The following is a 20,889-nucleotide window of genomic DNA, read 5'->3' on the forward strand; positions in this document are numbered from 1 at the left end:
TTTTTAGGAGTAGTGAATTGTTATGCATTTTCCCTTACCATCTCAGCTTCTTGATTCCTGGAGATCTTATGCGGTTGCTACTAATGATATTATGTTAAAAATGCTTGTTCCACAGACATTTACTAGGGTGAGAGAGAAAGGAATTTTGGGTATCCAAACTTTGCCCTTGATCCATGTGGAGAAGGATAATTAAATCACATTCACTTGTGCATAGTAAGGGAAGAGTAGTTAGTTCATACACAAAGAAACCACCCAACAATGCCGGGAATAATTTTATTGGAGAAATAAGAATGTTACCCACAGTTCTGGTTATAATGACACCATTTAAAACAACAGTGTTGTATCACTATATACCCCTTCATGTTTGATTGGTTAATGCTATTAATGTTTCCTTATATTAATGTTTTGACTTCAACCCAATAATGGCAAGCTTTAATTATCTCTGCATTGGATACTTATACACTGTGTTGTCTATCATTGTTGGCAGATATGATGGAAGAATTGCATAGCCTGGACCCACGACGGCAGGAACTGTTGGAGGCCAGGTTCACTGGAGCTGGCGTTGCAAAGGTTGGTATCAGCACAGCTCACTGACCAAAAGCATGTGCACACTCAGTAACCTTTCATTTGATGCTTGGTGGACTTCTAATAATCTAAAGTGTCAACTTTTGGCATCTTTTGCTTGCTGTCATGGGGATGGAGAACACTCCTGAAGCAAAATGTATGTATGACCTCTAAATGTTCATAAATCAAACATACTTCGAAAATAATCTGGCATTTCATGACCTCTGCAGCTTGTTTTGGAGTTGATGTGAAAATTTCATAATATATGAGCAGTGAGCATTAGTAGAAGTTGAATGCTTTTTATCAGTTGAGTAATGAACTTATCTTGGAAGCTTGAGAAGTTACCTTCTCACACAATGCTAGACATTCCTATAACTAAAGTTTCTTTTCTGTCCTTATATCAAGTATCTGCTTTTGGTAACTTCTTTCATTTTTTGTTTTAAATCCCACATCAATGTTGATGGCATTCTCTTCCGTCAGCCATCTCCAGTTCTCTCAGGTTTCTTCTGTTTTCACTAGCATATCATAACATCATCCAAACTAAATGTTCAAGACTGAATCGCTCTGTGTTCCATCTTATTTTTATGGATGGAGTTGCATGTTGAATTGGTTGCAAAAATGGGATCCTGACATTCTTGGGATTCTTAGAAAAACAGGCCTCAGCGACAATAACAACTATAATTGGTTTTCAAAGTGCCTCAGGTTTTATAGGTGCTTCGAAAAGATTAAAAAACTACAACCCCTGCTCTTGGTCTTATAGTATAATGCAATAAAAAATAAAAGGAAGAGGCAACAACAAAATCAAAGGTAAACTGGTACCAGTTCTTCATAGTTCTAAATTCTTACAGTAGATGCAGATTATATAAATGCAAATGTTGGTGAAAGGTGAGTGCGGTAGTCCTCTGAGGCTAGAGGAGAGCCTGCATGCGATAATCCTTGGGTGGTACTCCTACTCAGAATAGACGCATTGAAATTAATTGACATAACTAATTTAGATTCATTGATATCCGTGGGGCTAATCTGAGTAGGATTTAGTTGAATACAACCCCTTGCTATCTGTGTGCTTATCCATGACAGCTGCTGCTCACCCTAGGCAGGTAGCAAATAAGTCTGTGTTACATAGTTCCCATCACAGACATGTTGCTAGTCTGCTAATAATAGACTGGAGCAGGCATAGGCAAACTCAGCCCTCCAGATGTGTTGAGACTACAGTTCCCATCATCCCTGACCACTGGTCCTGTTAGCTAGGGATGATGGGAGTTGTCCCAAAACATCTGGAGGGCCAAGTTCACCTATGCCTGGACTGGAGGATTGTTGAAACAAAGTTTTTGTAGACCATATTTGATTTGGAACTGTCATCACTCGCTTTGGGTTTCATTAAGTTTGATTTTATGTGCAGCCAAGTTTAGCGTATTCATTTTTGCTCCATTAAATCTTGTCATGAGCTTATCATTTGGCTGTGCAGTATTTCAAGAAAATTTTTTTAAGCTTGCGTCTTGGGCTTTCTTAGTGAAAACATTTAGGGAATTAATAAAACAAGACAGTCTTGTGCCCCCGCCAAAAAAAACCAGCTGGGAATTGGGGGACAATCAGGAATGTCATGCAGTTTTGGTTCACATGACTGCAATGAAGGTGGAATTGGCAATGCCTCCTTACCTCTTTGAGGGACAGTTTCTTATCTTAATTTTAGGTCTAATTTTGAGGTCCAGGTTGCTCCACTTCAAAGAAAGAAAGAAAAAGATTCAAATTCCTGAGATGGCTAAAATGGTACTACTTTGGTATTTTATTAATAATAATAGTGTATACATTTTGTTGTTATTATTTCAACTTATTAGTTGTTCGGCAGTAAAAAGTCTCCAAGCAATTTACAAAATGAGAAAGCAAAATGCAAAGCATAAAATCAGAAAAAAGAGCAATCTATTGCAGTAAAAACCATACAATACAAACAAATCTAATAGAGCATCAGCAAAAAAAAGTACCATCAATAGACAGCAATATCATCTTCATTTGTCAAGTAGCTGGGAGTAGAGAGATTTTACCTGGAGCTGGAAGCGTGTTAATGATGGCACCAGGTGGGCATCACTAGCAAATGTTGTACTTAACACAAATCAACCTAGCCACTGTGTATGTTTTGGAGCTTCATGTTCCTTTATGTAGTTATTCTAAACTTCTTCAAGGGAAATATGATGAACTAAATCCCCCACTTTCTTTGAAAGATCTCACTGGTGTTGGTTCATGTGTATAGTCTCTCAAGTCTTTGTAAATCTTCTGTTAATAGTCTGTGCGCTGACTTGCATGTCAACATTAACCTTACTTTAACAATTAAATTTGCCAGCCAGTTCCGTCTGAGACTCCCAAACGTAAAACATTCCCACGGTATTACAAAGGTATTATGGGAAAACTTCACGTTATTAAAAATACACAAATTGTTGTTAAAAAACAGATAAGTCCACCATCTTTTGAAGACTTTTTGAATGAATAGGATATGGTTGGTGAGATAAGCTTTTATGTGTGAACTGAAAAGGAACTTAGGGAGAACTAGCCCTATTTGCCGAGCTGAGCCTTTTCCCTGATGTATTAATCTGCAAGAATTTTTTGGGTTAGTTATGTGAGGCCCTCATCTTACATCTGAAGTAACATTGTCAAGACACAAGTATACCACCTGATTGGAGTTTAAGGCCAAAGTATTCATGTGTGTTTCTCTGCAACCAGGAGGACATTTTTATTCAGTGCTTGGGCATCTGGTGCAGTTCTACTGTACAGTTTGTTGTGTGTGTTGCTTAGTCGTTTAGTCTTGTCCGACTCTTCGTGACCCCATGGACCAGAGCACGCCAGGCACTCCTGTCTTCCACTGCCTCTTGCAGTTTAGTCAAACTGTCCAACCATCTCGTCCTTTGTCGTCCCCTTCTCCTTGTGCCCTCCATCTTTCCCAACATCAGGGTCTTTTCCAGGGAGTCTTCTCTTCTCATGGGGTGGCCAAAGTATTGGAGTCTCAGCTTCAGGATCTGTCCTTCCAGTGAGCACTCAGGGCTGATATCCTTAAGAATGGATAGGTTTGATCTTCTTGCAGTCCCTGGGACTCTCAAGAGTCTCCTCCAGCACCATCATTCAAAAGCATCAATTCTTCGGCGATCAGCCTTCTTTATGGTCCAGCTCTCACTTCCATACATCACTACTGGGAAAATCATAGCTTTAACTATACGGACCTTTGTTGGCAAGGTGATGTCTCTGCTTTTTAAGATGCTGTCTAGGTTTGTTGTGTAATTGTAGCCAATTCTTCCTTGTATATAAAGATAGGAATTGGCACTTAGGTGAGAATATTCCTGTTGCTTGAGACTCCTGTTGGTAATGGGAGACATATTTATGCTCTGATGGCTATGCAGAGATTAATGTTTTTCGTTTTCCCAGGACCACTGCAGGGTCCTTCAATTTTTGTGTATCTATTCTCAGCATAGATATAATAGGCATGCCACCTTCCTGTTTGGTGTACTGTTTGATCTTTTTCTTTTAAAGGATTTGATTTGATTTTAATATTGTACAATTAATGCATGGTTGTAGCCCATCCTGCGATCTTGTAGTAAAGGGTGGACAAGAAATCTGTTTAAATATATAACACCCTTCCCCCACTAGGAACAGATGGCAGTGGTGCCCAACATAATGTCAGGATGCAAGTGTCCTTGTGTCACCAGTGCTCCTTAAAAGCTTTTACATCAGTTTTTACAAAAACAGGTTTAACCAAGTAAATGCAAGTTTTGTTTCATCCTAAGCTTATAGCATGGGGAGGCAAATTAAAGCCCGGGGGGCCGGATGCCCAGTCACCTTCTAAATCTGGCCCATGGACGGACCGGGAATCAGTGTGTTTTTACATGAGTTGAATGTGCCCTTTTATTTAAAATGCATCTCTGGGTTATTTGTGGGGCATAGGAATTCGTTTATTTTCCCCAAAAAAACTATAGTTGGGCCCTCCACAAGGTCTGAGGGACAGTGGACCGGCCCCCTGCTGCAAAAGTATGCTGACCCCTGATTTATAGTCTTTGGTTCAGGTGGTAGGTACCCTGGAAATACTTTTTGCATCCAGTACCAGAATTGGATATGGGAAGGGAACTGCACATGTGCAAAGAAACCAGGAGCTAGTTAGCACCAACAGAATTTCCTGTGATAGGTTTTGGCACTATGCTGTCCAGCATTAGAACTGAGATTTTTTGTAAATGCACCAAAGAAAGAGATGATTACTTTAATTTCTCATTTGTAGACAGTTCATTGCACTGAAAAGGGATGCAACAAGTCTGAGTGTGTGTGTGTGTGTGTGTGTGCGCGCGCGCGCGCGCATGAGAGAAAGTGAGAGAGAGATGCTTTTCTGGGGAGTTATAACCATTTTCAGCATAAGTAAATAATACTTTCGCTTTTTTGTCTATTTCGCCAGGGGCCCCTGAACAGTGAATCTTCCAATCAGAGTTTGTGCAGTGTGGGCTCACTAAGTGACAAGGAGCTGGAAGTAAGTGAACCTGGTGCTTACTGGACAGCCTGTCCTGGGGTCAAACCAGAAGTTACCTGATTACTGTCAACTATGTGAAAATAGGGTTCCATTCCAGCAGGAGAAAATATGCCACCTTTTGGACTCTCTAATTCCCTGCTATGCAAATAGCCTCAACAAAACTCAAACAATTTAGCCCTCGGGAAGGTGCAAGGCAGTGATCTTAACTCTCAAGTGCCTTGCAGTCTTCCTTAATGGAGTTAATTCATTTTAGGTGTAATACTTGCTGTTAGTGGGGGTGCAGTGGTCACTGATTTCATGTTCCACGGTTGCATTTAAAAGTATCAAAGAGGGGAAACATAACCCTCTGTATTTACAAACTGAGAAGTCTGCCAGAGGGTTTTGAATTTCTTAGTGTGCTTTGATGCTGAGATAGGTGCAGAAATTGATTTGGGATTTGTTTTTCTCCCCCTTAAGACTCCAGAAAAAAAACAGAATGACCAGCGCAACAGGAAGAGAAAAGGGGAATCCTTTGAGACCAACCAAGGTAAGCTGTGCTTTAGGCCCCCTAATTAAGATCCCCAAACATTCAGTAATGAGCACAGTTGTTTGAGAATTCTCTTTTCCCTTGATATCAATGAGTCTGACTCAAAGGTGTATTGGGCAACTTGTTATGATCTTGAGCTTCGAGCAGCACCCTTCCCTTCAGGGAAAATTTGCTGTCTGCATTATAAGACAAACATTTTTAGTCCTGAGGCGGTCTTATTGCAATGTTCACCTGCATCTGTTTCACTACATGCACATGTCACGTTTGGGCATGGTTTTCCAGTGGCTGCTTGGCAAAGATAGTCATTTGCAGTGATCACACATCTCTATCACACATGATTTTCACAATACTTGAGGCACTGAAGTAAAGGTAAAGGGACCCCTGACCATTAGGTCCAGTCGTGACCGACTCTGGGGTTGTGGCGCTCATCTCGCTTTATTGGCCAAGGGAGCCGGTGTACAGCTTCCAGGTCATGTGGCCAGCATGACTAAGCCACTTCTGGTGAACCAGAGCAGCGCACGGAAACACTGTTTACCTTCCCGCTGGAGCGGTACCTATTTATCTACTTGCACTTCGACGTGCTTTCGAACTGCTAGGTTGGCAGGAGCAGAGACTGAGCAGCGGGAGCTCACCCTGTCGCGGGGATTCGAACCCCCGACCTTCTGATCGGCAAGTCCTAGGCTCTGTGGTTTAATCCACAGCACCACCCGCGTCCCTGAGGCACTGAAGTACTTCCATGTAAAAATAATAATAATGGTTGAAATAGCCCTTAGGAATCCATCAGAAGTTGGTATACTGGAGAATGTAGACCTAAATTGTGAGGAAGAGTAAAAAATTTCCCTTTCTGATGCTTCCTTTCTTAAGTGGTCATTTTTGGTGTTGACAAAGCATCCAGAAGCACCTAATCCCAAGAATCATATGGAGCAACCTTTGCATAGTCTGGAATCGTGGCCCATACTGATGACACTTCCTTCTCAGGCCCCATTATGGTTGCTCCTTGTCCACCCACTTCTACCATGCCTTCCCCCATCCATCCTCAGTTTCTTTTATGTGCCTCTTCCAAGAACCTTTGCACTCATGCACACACATTCTTTGAGCTCTTGTCAGTTGTACCACCATTGCCACTTGCTCCTTTTGCTGTTCTGTGTGTGCTCACATGCACACATGTCTTTCTCCTTTTCTCCAACATGCTTTTGGGGGAGCAACAGAGAATCTTTGAGAATAAGTGTTACATTTCAGATAGTCCCTAGGTAACTATCCCCGAACTGTGTCGTTTCAGAGGTTGGTCCTAATTGGTATTTATTTTACATCAACACAGAGGCTCTGTCTGATTCTGGTCTACCACTCTGACACACACCATCTAAAGTGTGAGGAGGGAGTCCTCCTAAAATGTAGCTGTCATTTACATGAAAAGTACATGCACAATCCTCACTTTAAAAAGGAAGCCAGCTGTGCAGGATCCTTTTTTCCCCTCACAAAAAACATCAAGAGTCTTACATGTTAAGAGGAGCAGAATGCTACAGCACATGGATAGCTGAGTCTGGAAATTCCCTTATAATAAACAGGCACATCCATAAACTTTGGTACTACCCAGTTCCCTTCTTATCTCAAAACCAAGACAATTTTTGAAAAGAAGAATTAAACCCTGAAGCATGAGAATATTTTGATTTTGAAGGCTTAATACCACCTGTTGTTTTTTTCCTTCCAGGCAAAGTCACTCCAAGGGGACATAAAATTAGTGATTATTTTGAGGTAAGCCAGTTTTACGTGTAACTTTTCAGAAAATGACGTCCTTGCAAATTCTTTCCATGTAGGTTAGAGACAGGGACTCTTCTAAATAATATGTAAACATCTTAAAGAGGGAGGCCCTTGCAGTTAAATGACTAAATTTTCTAGGGAACTGTCTTCTTTATATTTTTAATATAGTTTTAGGGCAAAAAAAAAACCAGATCTTAATTGTAGCTGTTCCCTTGTGTGCATAGTTTTCTGTGCCCCAGTTTCTATGCACCTGTGCAGTGTGCTTTGCTCTGTGAAACTTCCACAGTGTTTCCATGAACTTACTAGTCTACTTTTTTTTGTCCCCTCCAAATTTTAGTTTGCTGGGGGAAGCGGTCCAGGAACAAGTCCTGGAAGAAGCGTGCCACCTGTTGCACGATCATCGCCACAGCATTCCTTATCAAATCCTTTACCTGTAAGTATTCGCTTGAAGGGACAGAATGTGGGCTTTTGTGAGTAATGTGGCACCCTGAAAAGGGTATCATTTCTATATATTGCTTTATTAAATCTCATTTTGAGCTTTAAATTTAAGCAACGTTTACAGTCCTAATAGGTGGTGGTTCAGAAACGCTTGGTGGTAGTGCAAAGCTCCCAGGGTCCAGGGGGTGGGATCTAAATGCTCCCCTTAACATTCCCTCTACCTGAATTCTTACTCCCGCTGTCTTTGCTGTCTGTCTAACCCAGTGTTGGGCTCTGTTTGATTAAGGTGTTTGTGCAGTAGCTAGGCAGCAGGTAATCTTCAAAGGAGGAGGCTCATACATACGAACAAGATGTGGCAGGAACTATATTTCTAGAAGAATGAAGGCCAATCAAAAGTTGAAAACCAGCATGACTCAACATTTCAAGGGCATAGGGCAAGATAGAAATCTTCTTAGCACTGCATTTCCTTCTCCTGCCCATGTAAAATTTAATGGCAGTGTCTGTTATCCATTGCTGTAAATAACTACACAGAAATGACAAGTGTGTCTACCTATGTGTGTGATTTTGTCATAAGGTAGCTTGAGCTAGAAGTACCATTACTAATCCTAGGACAAATAATTTAACAAAGAGGTTTGGTTTGACCACGTCACCATACCTTTCTGTGTCTTGGTAGGTTTTTCTAAAGGATTCTAAATTGCTCAGGAACAAGTTTAAGAAGAGGCAGGTTAGAGAAGTTATAGGTTTGCCCCAGAGGGGAATGGGAGGTAGATATGGAGGCAAACAGAGATATACAGTGGTGGGGAGTGCTTGTTACATCAAAGCCCTTGCTCCCTCTCCTTTGCCTGCTGTGCTTCAGAGTCGGGGGTTGCCAGTCAGCTCACCTGGTGGTGGTGGTAACTGCCAAGTCTGTCCAGAATAAAACATCTGTTGTCCACAATTTAATAGCAGGGGCTGAGTTGGCATTCATAACTGAGAACTGGGCAGATGACCTCGGTGGCCCTATGCTACTGCAGCTACGTATGTCCACTGGGTACTTGCTGCAGCACCATTCAGGTCAGAGGGGCGGTGAGGGAGAGTCAGAATCATCCTCACTAGGAGGACAGTCCACACTGTGTCTGAATTTGAAGGATTGTTTGTGGCATTGGGCGGAACAGGAATTTTGTTGGTGTGGCATCCACCTCACTGCATTACAGCCTTCTGAGCTGACAGAGGTAATCTGAGATGTGGAAAATCCATGCTTCTAACTATGGAAAGGGGGCATACAAATAAAATGATGAAGTTGGTGGAGGTGGCAGGGGGATGGCAGCTCGTAAATTGTGGAATTCCCTCCCCACATAGGTGCATCTGGCACCTTTCTTGTTGTACGCTGAAGTCGCACCTGTTTACCCTATCTGTTGACACTTTTAAGACCCCCCCTAGTTGTGATTGTAATTTGTTTCAAACTGTCTTGGAGCTGCATTTTATATTGCTGTAACCCACCCTGAAACCTTCTTGTAGAGGGCACATAATAAATCATTTTTTTATAAAGACACCTTATAAAACCAAATCTAGTACTTGTTTTTACAGTTTACTAAGCTAGAAGAATTGAAAAGGAATTGTTTATTACAACCTCAATTGCACATTTATCTTCTGCAGGATATAATATTCTCAAAAAGTCATTCTGTACATGTAGACTGAGCAAGTGTGTAATTGTTATGTGCATGCGTGTTGACAAATGGCAGGGTTGGCTTTTAACTTCATCCTTTTTAGGAGGTATGGTGTATGTTTTTCCCAATGTTGTATACATATATCATTGGAAGGATGTCCTGTTTTCTGTTTTTATAGGAAACATTTGCAAGGTTTGGGTTTGGTTTTTTCAGGGCCCAAGCTGAGCATGGTAGAGATGAGCACACTTTACTGGGTGTAGAGGATCTAGCCTGGACTAGCCTCATTTCCCCCCTCATGGTGAAGTGCTGATCATGCATGATGTTCATCCAAGCTTATTTCTCTGTATCTGTGTGTCTGTAATATGCCTAGTTTTTGTAAGAAGCGTTAGAGCCAATCAGAAGCAGTGCTAGAACAAGTAACAGTGAGCTGTTGTTCCAGGCCCCCCTCTAGAATGATAGGGAACTTCATCTCATGTCATTTGAGAGACAGAGGTATGCCACACTATCTCAAAAACTACAAGTCCCCTCCTGTGCAGGCAGGAAGTGTGAACAAGGATGTGGCAAACAAAATTTGGGTGCAGTGGTAGTCAAGTAATACTGATAGAATTTGCAGGTTCCCAAACATATGAGAATAAATAGACCCCATGTTATTTCAACGTATAGGAAAACTGGCAATGTTCTAGACGTCATTCATGAACAGGGGGAAAGGACTAAAGCATATTTGTTAATGCCAGTGAACCTAGATCTGGCTGTTCATTCAGATCAAGCAACCAGAAATGTAAGACAATTAAGCAAAGGGAACTAAAAGAAGCTGAATGACACCAATCAACCTTACATGTTTTAAAGAGTTGAGGCCTTTCTTTGTCACTTCTTCAAAAGAGACAAATCAGGGGGCAGGGTGTGTGTGTGTGTGTGTGTGTGTGTAAGTAAGAGGAGGGCCCATGTTGCAAGTTTGCACCAACCCAGAGAAATTATGCTTGGCAGTCTCTTCCATCATATTGTGATGCCTTTCCCCCTTCTGTTCTCATTCAATACATAGAGACACGTTTTGCCTGGACAAGAGGAGACGGGTGGGGGCAGAATGTGATAACAACACTCCTTTACCTGATAGACTATTCTATAGGAAAGGGTAAAAACTTGTTCTCTGCTGCCACAGAGAGCAGGACAAGATCTAACAGGTTCCATTTAAGAGAGGGTACATTTTGGTTTAACATTGGGAGAAGCTTCTTAACAGTAAGAGCAATACAGCAATAAAACTAAATGTCTGTGGTGTAGCGTTTGGAGGAGAGGTGTTTGGGAAGCCTGTGAGTCTGAGGCTCCATAATACCATAGGTTTCCATTGTGCCCAAAAAGGTGCAAAGGCATTAGGGACTGTGTCTTTTATTTCCCTAGTAGTAATGGCACCGCTTTTGGTAGCTAGATCACATGCTTCCTCGCTCCCTCCCATTGCTTCTCCTCGCTGTTTCCAAACTGCCGTATTTACTAATGCATGGATCAGATTTGTTATCTATGACCCTACCTCGCCCTCCTTCTTTTCTCTTCAAAGTATCTTGTGGTTTTCTTTAAATGTATTACAGCGGCGAATGGAGCAGCCGCTTTACGGGGTAGACAACAGCGCAGCCAAGGAACTGCAGGAGGATCACTCTGCTCTGCCAACGCTGGTGTCGGCGATGCTGGCGAAACAGCGGCTAGAGGGCGAGCAGCTGGCCCAGAGGGGTGCAAGCCTCTGTTTTCCATTTTCTTCGGTGAGCATGGTCTTAATGGCCACACTCAAGGGGGTCTGAGCGGGTCTGACATGGGTGGATAGCATACAATTCCCCCCCCCCCATCTGTATGGCCCTCTTATTAGAATCTCAGTTTTCTTTCTTTTTCTTCAAATTCTAGTCGTCAGTGATTGCAGCTTGTGACAGCAAAACTAGCAAACGGTTTTAGCTTTTCTTTTTTCTTTTTCTTTAGGAAGTATTCTTCCCCCAAACCCTACTTCATTGACCCCACCTTGAGGTACTCCTTTCTCTGGGGCCTCTTCTCCCTCCCATTTTCCTTGCTTTACCTCTCTCCCATCCCTTCATGGTGATGAAATGGAGCTGTCCATTTCTAAATGGAACACAAATTGAAGTTTAGAGAATTACGACTTTTCCAGTTCTCATGATTTGAAAGACTTTTTCGTTGTTTAATGGTTTCAACTTCAAGATAGGGTAGCATAGTCAGTTCTTTTGCAGCAGTGGCTCAGTGGCCATCACATATAAGTTCGGCATGTTGATTAAACTAGCAAGTAGCAACTAAAATGGGCAAAATGGCATTGTGACGTGCTTCCAAGGTAGCTCTTGGCTTTGAACAAGTTGTGTACTCCTTTGCTCTGACAATTACATCTTCAGATTGTGAAATGTAACCTAATCTTATTTAGAAGGCCAAGTGCTTCAACTTTAAAATGTTTATTTCTCATGATTCACACACCCCTCTTTTCTGCAGTGTCTCCTAAGATTCCACATTGAAATGCATCCATAGAAAGAATCTGTACAGGCTTATTAATTGCAAAGCAAATTGCATTTCTAGGGTTGTCATTCGAGCCTCTTAGCTCCAATAGCTAAATCTTTGTGTCACTGCCCCAGACCCCAGGCATTTGGCAAAGAAATGCTTTCAAGACTTTACAAACAATTCATTTTCTTAAAAGCATTTTGGCTCTTTCCCTGGAAATGATCTCTAATGTGCTTTTTAAATCATCTTAACTGTAGGTTGGGTCCAGATGTAGTTAGTTGTTCATTTTGTCCCATTGCAATCAAGGGGATGTAATTAGTCATGACTAGCTTATCCCATTGATTTAATGGAAATAAAGTGTGACTTAATCAGGACCTAGCCCCGTGCATGTGATCAGACAGACTTTTAAACATAAGAACATAAAAAGAGTCTACTAAATCGGGCCAATGACAAGCGTCCTATTCTCACAGTGGCGGAACAGATGCCTATGGGAAACCAGCAAGCAGGATTCAAGCACAAGAACACTCTTCCCAACTGGTATTCAGTAGCATTGCTGCCTCCAACAGTGGAGACCATAGCCATCATGGCAAGAAGCCATTGATAGCCCTGCGCTCCATGAATTTGTCTAATTCTCTTTTAAAGCCTTTGAAGTTGGTGGCCATCACTGCCTCCTGTGGGAACTGCATTGTATAAAGAAGTACCATATTTTTTGCTCTATAAGACTCACTTTTTCCCTCCTAAAAAGTAAGGGGAAATGTGTCTGCGTCTTATGGAGCGAATGCAGGCTGCGCAGCTATTCCAGAAGCCAGAACAGCAAGAGGGATTGTTGCTTTCGCTGCTCAGCGATCGCTCTTGCTGTTCTGGCTTCTGGGATTCAGAATATTGTTTTCTTGTTTTCCTCCTCCAAAAACTAGGTTCGTCTTATGGTCTGGTGCGTCTTATAGAGCGAAAAATACGGTACTTTCTTTTTTCTGTCCTGAATCTTCCAACATTCACCTTCATTGGATGTCCACAAGTTCTAGCGTTACAAGAGAGAGAGAAAAACTTTTCTCTGTCCACTTTCTCCATGGCATGCATAGCTTTATAAACTTATATGATGTCACCGCTTACTCGCCTTTTCTGTAAAATAAAAAATCCCAAACACAGCTACCTTTCTTAATAGGGGAGGGAGCCTGCAGCACCCTGGCTCTATTACTGCCAATGTTAATTCTATTTCCTTGGAAATATGAAACCTGCTGCCTATCAGAATTGACAGCACTCAACTAGGCAAGATAGGATTGCTTTCTTTAACCTTAGGTAACAGCCGGGAAGAGTGTGTGTTTGACATAATGCTTTGCCATCCTATTAATTTACAGCCCATGTCCTTCATTTACTCCTTTTCTTGCAGGCCCAGCAAGGCAGTCCTTCTTCAACGGGTTCAGGGAACACAGAGCATTCCTGCACCTCCCAAAAACAGATTTCCGTCCAGCATAAACAGACACAGGTATAAAAACGATGAACAACGTACTGCAATGTCTGTGTTGTATCTTGCTTGAGTCAAACACGTATCATTGGAGAAATAATGGAGGGCAATGAGGTAGTGACATAGCTATGCCAGAAGAAGGCTAATGTTTATTCCATTATCAATTGTTTTCTTCTAAGTGCCTTCAGCCTTAGGGATATTGTTGGCTTATTCAAAACAATGTGTTTTGGTCAGCAAATTTCCAGAGGAGAGGCTATTTTTCTTGCCTCCAGCCTCCCACCATTGTCATGTTCTTCTTTTTCCCCCCAATGGTAGACAAAGTTGTCTTTTATTTTGCTGTTCATTTGTTTATTTTAAAATGCTGCTGTCCTTCAACCCTGACTCCTTTTGCAAAATGGGTGCACGCTGTCTGAACAATTCTGAGTGCTGTGATCTGCATCTGGCATTTCCAACATATGCATCACCATCCCCAAAAGAAAGAATCTGCCTGCACATGGGATTTCCATGTGTTCTTCAAAATTCCTATTCGTACTAAGAGGCCTCTGATCAGGGCAACCGTATAAAATGATGGCTTTCAAACTTTTAGGACCCTTTCAGATGGATTTTTCTGCTGAGGATCCCATGTGCATCTGCTGCAGAGTCCCTTTAAATTGTAGATGAGTCTGGGATGTTCAGTGAGGGGTCCCCAGCCTTTGGGGCTACGCCATTGCGCTGTGGAGGTGAGACAGCTGCCCAGAACTCACCCTTCTGGTTATATAACGGAGGGGAAATTTGGTATTGGTGGACAAGCTGCCTTTCAGGGAAATGAGTCCCCAGATTCTGATCTTCTCATTGAAGACGAGAGGATCTTGTGAAACCCAGCCGTGGTTTCAGTTTTTAAGCTTTGTGGCAGTGTTGTATTTTGGAAAGGTGACCAACCGAAAATAGGCAGAAAGAGACCAATACCCCCTGAAAGGTAGGCTGCTTTTCTGAGGGGAAAGTGGCTTGCTCAAAGGCACACCATTTTGTACGGATGTAACACACTTTGGGAGGAGCGTGATTAAAATCTTCATAGGCAAGGCATGTCAGCTCCACACACAATCCTACCCACCCTGCCTCTCCTACCCTTTATAGATTTAGTGTGCTGAGCGACAGTGGTGTGATTCTGTTTTCCCCACAAAGTTTCAGGGAATACAAACTGTGCCCTAAGATAAAGGTGAGGAACCTGCGCCATCCAGATGATGGTGGACTACATCTCCCACCATCCCAAACCATTAGCCTTGCTGTCTGGGGTTAATGGGGGTTAACACCTGGAGGACCACAGGTTCCCCGGCCTGTATGGCTTGTCGCTTGCTTTTCCCCCCCATGACCCCACATCACTGGGATTAGAATGGAGTTTTGCCAGCTTTGCTACACTTGGGAAATCTCAGCCCTTTTTTCCCCCTTAGGGACTAGAGAAGGCTTTTATGACAGATGTGGAAAGATTTCAGCTCCAGTTGTACCATTTGCCTGATGTTTTGGTTTGCTTTTTGTAAGGGAAAACATTTTCTCCATAATCTTAGGTTGTTCCATTCATTGGTCATGAAGGAACAAAAGACTAGTGTTTGACATGCTTTTCTGTCCCTAAAACACCCAATCACCTTTTGGGTGATTTTTCACATTGAGCTCTTTACCTCTTCTTCCTGCAGTCTGATCTCACGATAGAAAAAATATCTGCACTAGAAAACAGTAAGAACTCTGACCTGGAGAAGAAAGAAGGCAGGATAGATGACCTATTGAGAGTAAGTACACCTGTAAACTCTTCTAAAAATAATAATACTTTTTTAACGCATAGAGCGGTAATGTAAAGTGAGAGAATGTATCTATAACATAGGGAACTTGTTAGTATAATGGGATTAAATTGTAGATGGGCTAGGATTTCTTGAAGCACCCAACCATGTTCTTGCAGAACCTGATTATTCCAATGAAGAATTTGTTTTCTATTCAAACAAAGAACCCTTTAAAATATATATATATTCTTATGACTACACCACTTAATACAAATGTGAAATGACTAAAATTCCTCCATGGCCCAACAGTTGAACCCTGTGGTGCCTTCTATGTTCTCTGGTACTATATTTTGACATCTACAGCATCTTCATCATTTCCCTCTCTGCCTGCCTGCCATCCAGGTGAGATTTGGGCTGTTCTCTGTTTGGCTACCTGCTTAGGATTCCTTCTATTTTCAGGCAAACTGTGACTTAAGGCGACAGATAGATGAACAACAGAAAATGCTTGAGAAGTACAAAGAACGGTTGAATAGATGTGTGACAATGAGCAAGAAGCTTCTTATAGAAAAGGTAAGTTTTGGCTTCCGAATTGCCCTTTACAGCCTTCTCACCTTTGCCCTCTTCTCTCCTCCCAGCCCTTCAGTTCTGTGCATTTTCTTGAAACTTGTATCCTGCTGTAACTTGCATACATTAATCGGAGTAAGGATTGCACAAATGTATTGGGTCCACAAGGACATTGTTTTATCATACTCATATGGACATGCATGCAAAGGTACCTATATTATACTGAGTCAGATCGGCTTGAGTCCACCCTGGCACTTTCTGCAAAACACTTTCTCTGCTTTTGAGCTACAGTCCCCCTCCAAATTTTTATTGTAGTATAACTACCACCATCTTTTATGAGCATTGCTTTTGAGTATGCCTCTTCCTAGTGACCTCCGCTATATCCCGGAGACCCGCTGAAAATCCTAATTCAGACCTTGTCACATGGAGGTGCATTTAGAACAAATGCTCACCATCACCAAAAGTTATTTTTGGGTTGTGGAATCAAATTTGTAATGACATTTACAATACTAGAGAGGTGAGCAGTGAAAGTTGCCAAACCTCAAAACCAAGCTGTGTTGCATCAGGAAGACAGTGTGGCTCGGGCTGTGACATTTATTACAGTGGGGTAGCCATTGAGAACATCTCTTGCTGTTTATAATTGATGCATGGATAAAGAGCCACTTTTTTTCCTCCTCCTTCAGCTCTGACCTAAAAGGCCCTGGCTTGAATTGTATTCAAAAGGCTATAAGCTACAATTCATTTTGATGGAAATCTCCCATTTTGTTCCCTCCCAGGCATATGCATGCAGCACTTTTGGTTTGAATGTGTGTATGTAGCCCTTTTTCTTTCTTTACAAAGAGCCAGTTGCTAAGCCACATGTAAGGGACCATATGCAGGCCACAGGTTTGCACATGACAGACTACTTTCTACACTTGAGGAGTGTTAAACTTTGCATCGTTCACATTTTCGGTCCTCATTGACTGACTAGCAGTGTGGTGAACCCCAGTTGTGGCAGCGTTGATTCATACTATCCTTCTCTCCCTAGTCAAAGCAGGAAAAGATGGCATGTCGAGATAAGAGTATGCAGGATCGGCTGAGACTGGGTCACTTTGCTACGGTGCGGCACGGAGCGTCTTACACTGAGCAGTGGACAGATGGCTACGCTTTCCAGAACCTTATCAAGTAAGTGCTGTAACTGCAACTTCTGCCTTTTCTCATGGCGGCAAAGTGTACAGGCAGTTACTTGACTTGTCCTTTTCACGAATCCATATGTAACTAAGGTGCTTCTACAAAACGTGTATATTTTTAAAAGAACCCTGTTTGCCAGGACTCAGGGCAGGTGACATACTTAACAATAGGGTTGCCATATTTCCAAAATCCGGACAGAGTTGCTAAATTGTTTTTTTGGGGGGGAGGGATGTACTTTGCTAAGTAATAGTATTGCTGCACAAAGCCATGAGCTGTAGAACTGCATATACAATAACACATCTTAAATATATGTTGAGATACACCTGCATTTACCACTGATCAGTAGATGCCCCAGTAAACATTGCCTCATGAAGAGGCATTCTAACACTTAAATGTACAGTATCATAAGGGTGAAAACCAGGAGTAGCAGGTGACAGCCTGCAAATTTGATAGAGTAAGTCAAGGCATGTGCAGGCCTCCATCACACCTTTATAAAACTTGCCATTGCCCCTTTCCTGATAGTGTGGTATTCATGTGATCACAACAGTTGCATCACTGTCACTTGTCCCAAGTTTTATAAATTGCAAAAATTCAGGGTTGTATGTTTTCTATAACATAGAATATGGTATGTTGTAGCAAATATGACCAGAAACCAACGCTTCTAATATGCTTGCCCAGGAATGCAGAAGATGAGCCACTTCTCTGTGTCATGTATTATATTTTGTTCTCTAATTTGTGTGCATGTCCTGCTTTTGTTTAGGCAACAAGAGAGGATAAATTCCCAAAGGGAAGAGATAGAAAGGCAACGGAAAATGTTAGCAAAGCGGAAGCCACCTGCCATGGGGCAGGCCCCTCCAGCAACCAATGAGCAGAAGCAGCGTAAAAACAAGACAAATGGAGCGGAAAATGAAACGTAAGTGCTGCAGAAAAAAATTCAGGTTGCTTTCTATGAGTCAGTTGAAATGCAGAGAATAGCTTGTGGGTGAAGTTCTCAGGTTTTCCACAGTAGATCTCCCCAAAACATACAAAATTATGGAGCCTTTTTTCTGCAGTCCACCTGTTGTTTTAAAATAATTAGTAGTTGGTTTGAAAGTGTTGCTGTTAATATTTGGCTTTGCCTCAGCCACAAACTTGTTTCTATTGGAAAAGGTACTTCTGTTTGTGCAAGTACACACATCGAATTCCACATCATGCAAAGTAAGTACAGTGGTACTTCTAGTTGCGTTCCACTCTTGTTAAAGACTTTCAGCTTATGAACGTGGCATGTTCGCCACGTGCACATGCGCAGAAGCTATCTTCACGCATGTGCAGAAGCGCTTGATTGCGCCGCACACATGCGCAGAAGAGGCACTCTAGTTGTGGACTTTTCGGGGTGTGAACGGCACCCTGAAATGGATTAAGTCCGCAACTAGAGGTACCACTGTACCTCTCATAAAGTGATGGACGAAAACTGGCGAGACAGATATTGTACTCTGCCTAGTAAAGGCTCAGTTTAATGACACTCAGGACCACGCCCTTACAATCTGCCCGTGTCCCTCTGCTCAGCACCTCTCCTGCAGAGAGAGATGCAAAAGTTCTTTGAAAAGCATAGTGATTAGCCTGGAGGAGGAAGTGGGAAAAGCAAGTGCTTTTGGCGGGGCGGGGGCACTTTTGAAGTCAAGCAGATAGGGAGGCTTAGAATAACAGAGAGTCAGACAGCTTCTTAGAAGGGCTACATTGTGGGTCTTCCTTAAAAGAGCAACATCTTCTAGGTGGCTGGGGGGGGTGTTTCTCTGTAGATGGGTGAGGGAAATAAATCGAAGACGGAGGATCTGTGTGAATGAGAGGAAGGGGGTGGATAGATAGATGTCTGGGGTGGTGTTAGCACCCTGTGCTGGCATTTGGCCTCCTACACATTAATCCCAAAGGAATGCATCCCTGGGCAAGGGGTGAAGGAGGTTCCCCACCTGTGCCCTAGTAAGTGTGGAGGCTTAGTTGGGGCAGTCCCTTAATGCTTGGAAGGGCAGAGTGATGGATGCCAAGCACAAGAGGAGAGGGGACTTAGTTCAGTGATAAAGCATAAGATTTTTAAGTGAAACACACACGATCAATCCTTGGCACCTCTGTTGTTGTTTTTTAAGACATTCATAGCAGAGCTGGGAAACACACTTGCCTTGATTGCCTTGGAGTGCTGGTAGTCATACTAGACAATATTGGGCTGGGTTTGAACCAGTGGCCTGACTCTGCTGTATTCAGTAGGCATAGGAAACCCCAGTAAAGTGTTACAAAAATGAAAAGGGGAAGCAGGAATGGGTCCCAGGCCTTTCTCTTTTTTTTTTTTTTGTCACCTGCCTTTATCCCGTTATTTGTTCTTCAGAGTAATCTTTTGGACCACTTATTTTGTGCACGTGCAGGTTAACGTTAGCAGAATATCATGAACAGGAGGAAATCTTCAAACTCCGGCTAGGACATCTTAAAAAGGTAAAATATTGTATTGCAAAATGACTTCAGAGAGGCAGTGGTTTCAGCTGCCATCTTGTGTTTTGTGTCTGTATGACTCTTCAGCATTAATCCCAAAGCAGTCTAACACCCCTTGAAGTGACCGAAATACTAGCTCTTATAAACAACATTCTCGCTTGTGCACATTGCAGGAGAAGATTGGGAGCAACGGGCAAGCTCTTTTGAGGGGAAGCTTGTTTTCTTTTTACTGATCGTCTCATTTTGCTTAATCAGATGAGCTTGATCAACACACTATTGGAAAAGCACTGATTTGAACAGGTTGATTCCCATAGCAATGAAATAAGAAATAGAACTGTCCGTGGCATTTGTTCCTTTCCAGTGCCTCAGTTCTTAGCCCAGTAGCTGTGAAATAGACTAGAGCTTTCCACACTGCTCAGACAATCCTGTTCTAGTAGCACTGTATTCTGTCCACAAAGGACTGATCTTCTGAGTCATTTTGCCCTGATTGTGCTGAGCATGTCACTATCATCTAGTCCAGAGAAGTAAAAGTCTAGGCCTGAGGATTGTTTCACAAGAAAAGCATGTTTATTGAGATGGAAGGCGTACTTACTATAACTGATTCACATTGAATCATCTCAGCAGGGGCGACAGGGAGGAACAAGATACAACCCTTAATTTTAGGAGTTCAAAGCCATAGTAGTCATGTACATTTTCTGAACACCATTAGAATCTCTAAAAATGCTTAACTTTTCCCCTGCCTGCAACTGCTTTGTTGTTCAAGACAAACATGTTCCTTTCGTCAGGTATACAGAGTTTAAATTTAACTTTTGGTATAGCTGTTAAAGTGATGTTTTTCTTTGTGTAGGAAGAAGCAGAGATCCAGGCAGAACTGGAGCGGTTAGAGAGGGTTAGAAATCTACATATCAGGGAATTGAAAAGGATACATAATGAAGATAATTCACAGTGAGTATTGGGCATGAGAAAGCTGCCCAAAGTGGCTAGGCACCAAATCGCTACAATATGTCTTTTTTGCTTAAGAGTGTGTAGCGGACTTGCCACTTAATACCAACAATTAATAATGTCACGGATTAATACTTTGGTTCATGAGCAAGGAGCATGTCTCCTCTGTTACTCACTCTCTTAACCACCCCACACCTGAGATCTTCTTAATAGTGTAACAGACTCAAGGGATCACCTCACCCCTTGTTAATGGTTCGGGATTCTTCAGTACCTAGAAGAACTCTCCCCTCCTGGTTATACTGAGACCCATGTAGCCTGTATTCCCACAAGAGCTACCTCTCCCGGTTCAGTCACAGCCCTCCCAGAACACTCCTGTCTGTATACCTTTCCCAGACCCCCTACCTAGTCTCCGTATCCAAGCTGCGAGGTTCTGTCCTCTCGCTATCGATAGTCTCAGTGAACCATTTCTCCTTATCTCACTCCCTAACTCACAACTCCAATCAAACCCTATCTCTTAACCTGAACCTTTGTCCTATCATCTTAAATCCAGCCCCATCAAACTCCCTCGGAAACTGCTCCTTTTATTGCCCCCCCCAAGTTCTGTTCCTCCCCCCTTTGTGGCTAGCTGACTCTGTCACCGATCA

General features: G+C 42.4%; 1 protein-coding gene across 6 annotated transcripts in view; it reads left to right on the forward strand.

Annotated features, from left to right (window-relative positions):
• Positions 1 to 20,889, forward strand: part of TLK2 (tousled like kinase 2) — a 35,251-nt gene that overhangs the window by 5,709 nt on the left and 8,653 nt on the right. For 4 of the 6 annotated variants that reach the window (XM_053363695.1, XM_053363696.1, XM_053363697.1 and 1 more), the window contains exons 2-14: positions 488 to 570; positions 4,988 to 5,059; positions 5,516 to 5,585; positions 7,294 to 7,337; positions 7,681 to 7,776; positions 11,005 to 11,172; positions 13,290 to 13,385; positions 15,032 to 15,124; positions 15,572 to 15,682; positions 16,704 to 16,840; positions 17,607 to 17,759; positions 19,240 to 19,306; positions 20,151 to 20,248. In XM_053363695.1, coding sequence (XP_053219670.1) covers positions 490 to 570; positions 4,988 to 5,059; positions 5,516 to 5,585; positions 7,294 to 7,337; positions 7,681 to 7,776; positions 11,005 to 11,172; positions 13,290 to 13,385; positions 15,032 to 15,124; positions 15,572 to 15,682; positions 16,704 to 16,840; positions 17,607 to 17,759; positions 19,240 to 19,306; positions 20,151 to 20,248 — 1,286 coding nt within the window. In that variant the 5' untranslated portion in view covers positions 488 to 489. Of the gene's footprint in view, positions 1 to 487; positions 571 to 2,254; positions 2,332 to 4,987; positions 5,060 to 5,515; positions 5,586 to 7,293; positions 7,338 to 7,680; positions 7,777 to 11,004; positions 11,173 to 13,289; positions 13,386 to 15,031; positions 15,125 to 15,571; positions 15,683 to 16,703; positions 16,841 to 17,606; positions 17,760 to 19,239; positions 19,307 to 20,150; positions 20,249 to 20,889 lie in introns of those variants that run through there. The other 2 variants (XM_053363698.1, XM_053363699.1) reach the window with 2 other exon arrangements.

Source organism: Podarcis raffonei, chromosome 13, assembly GCF_027172205.1.
Source record: "Podarcis raffonei isolate rPodRaf1 chromosome 13, rPodRaf1.pri, whole genome shotgun sequence".
NCBI lineage: Eukaryota > Metazoa > Chordata > Lepidosauria > Squamata > Lacertidae > Podarcis > Podarcis raffonei.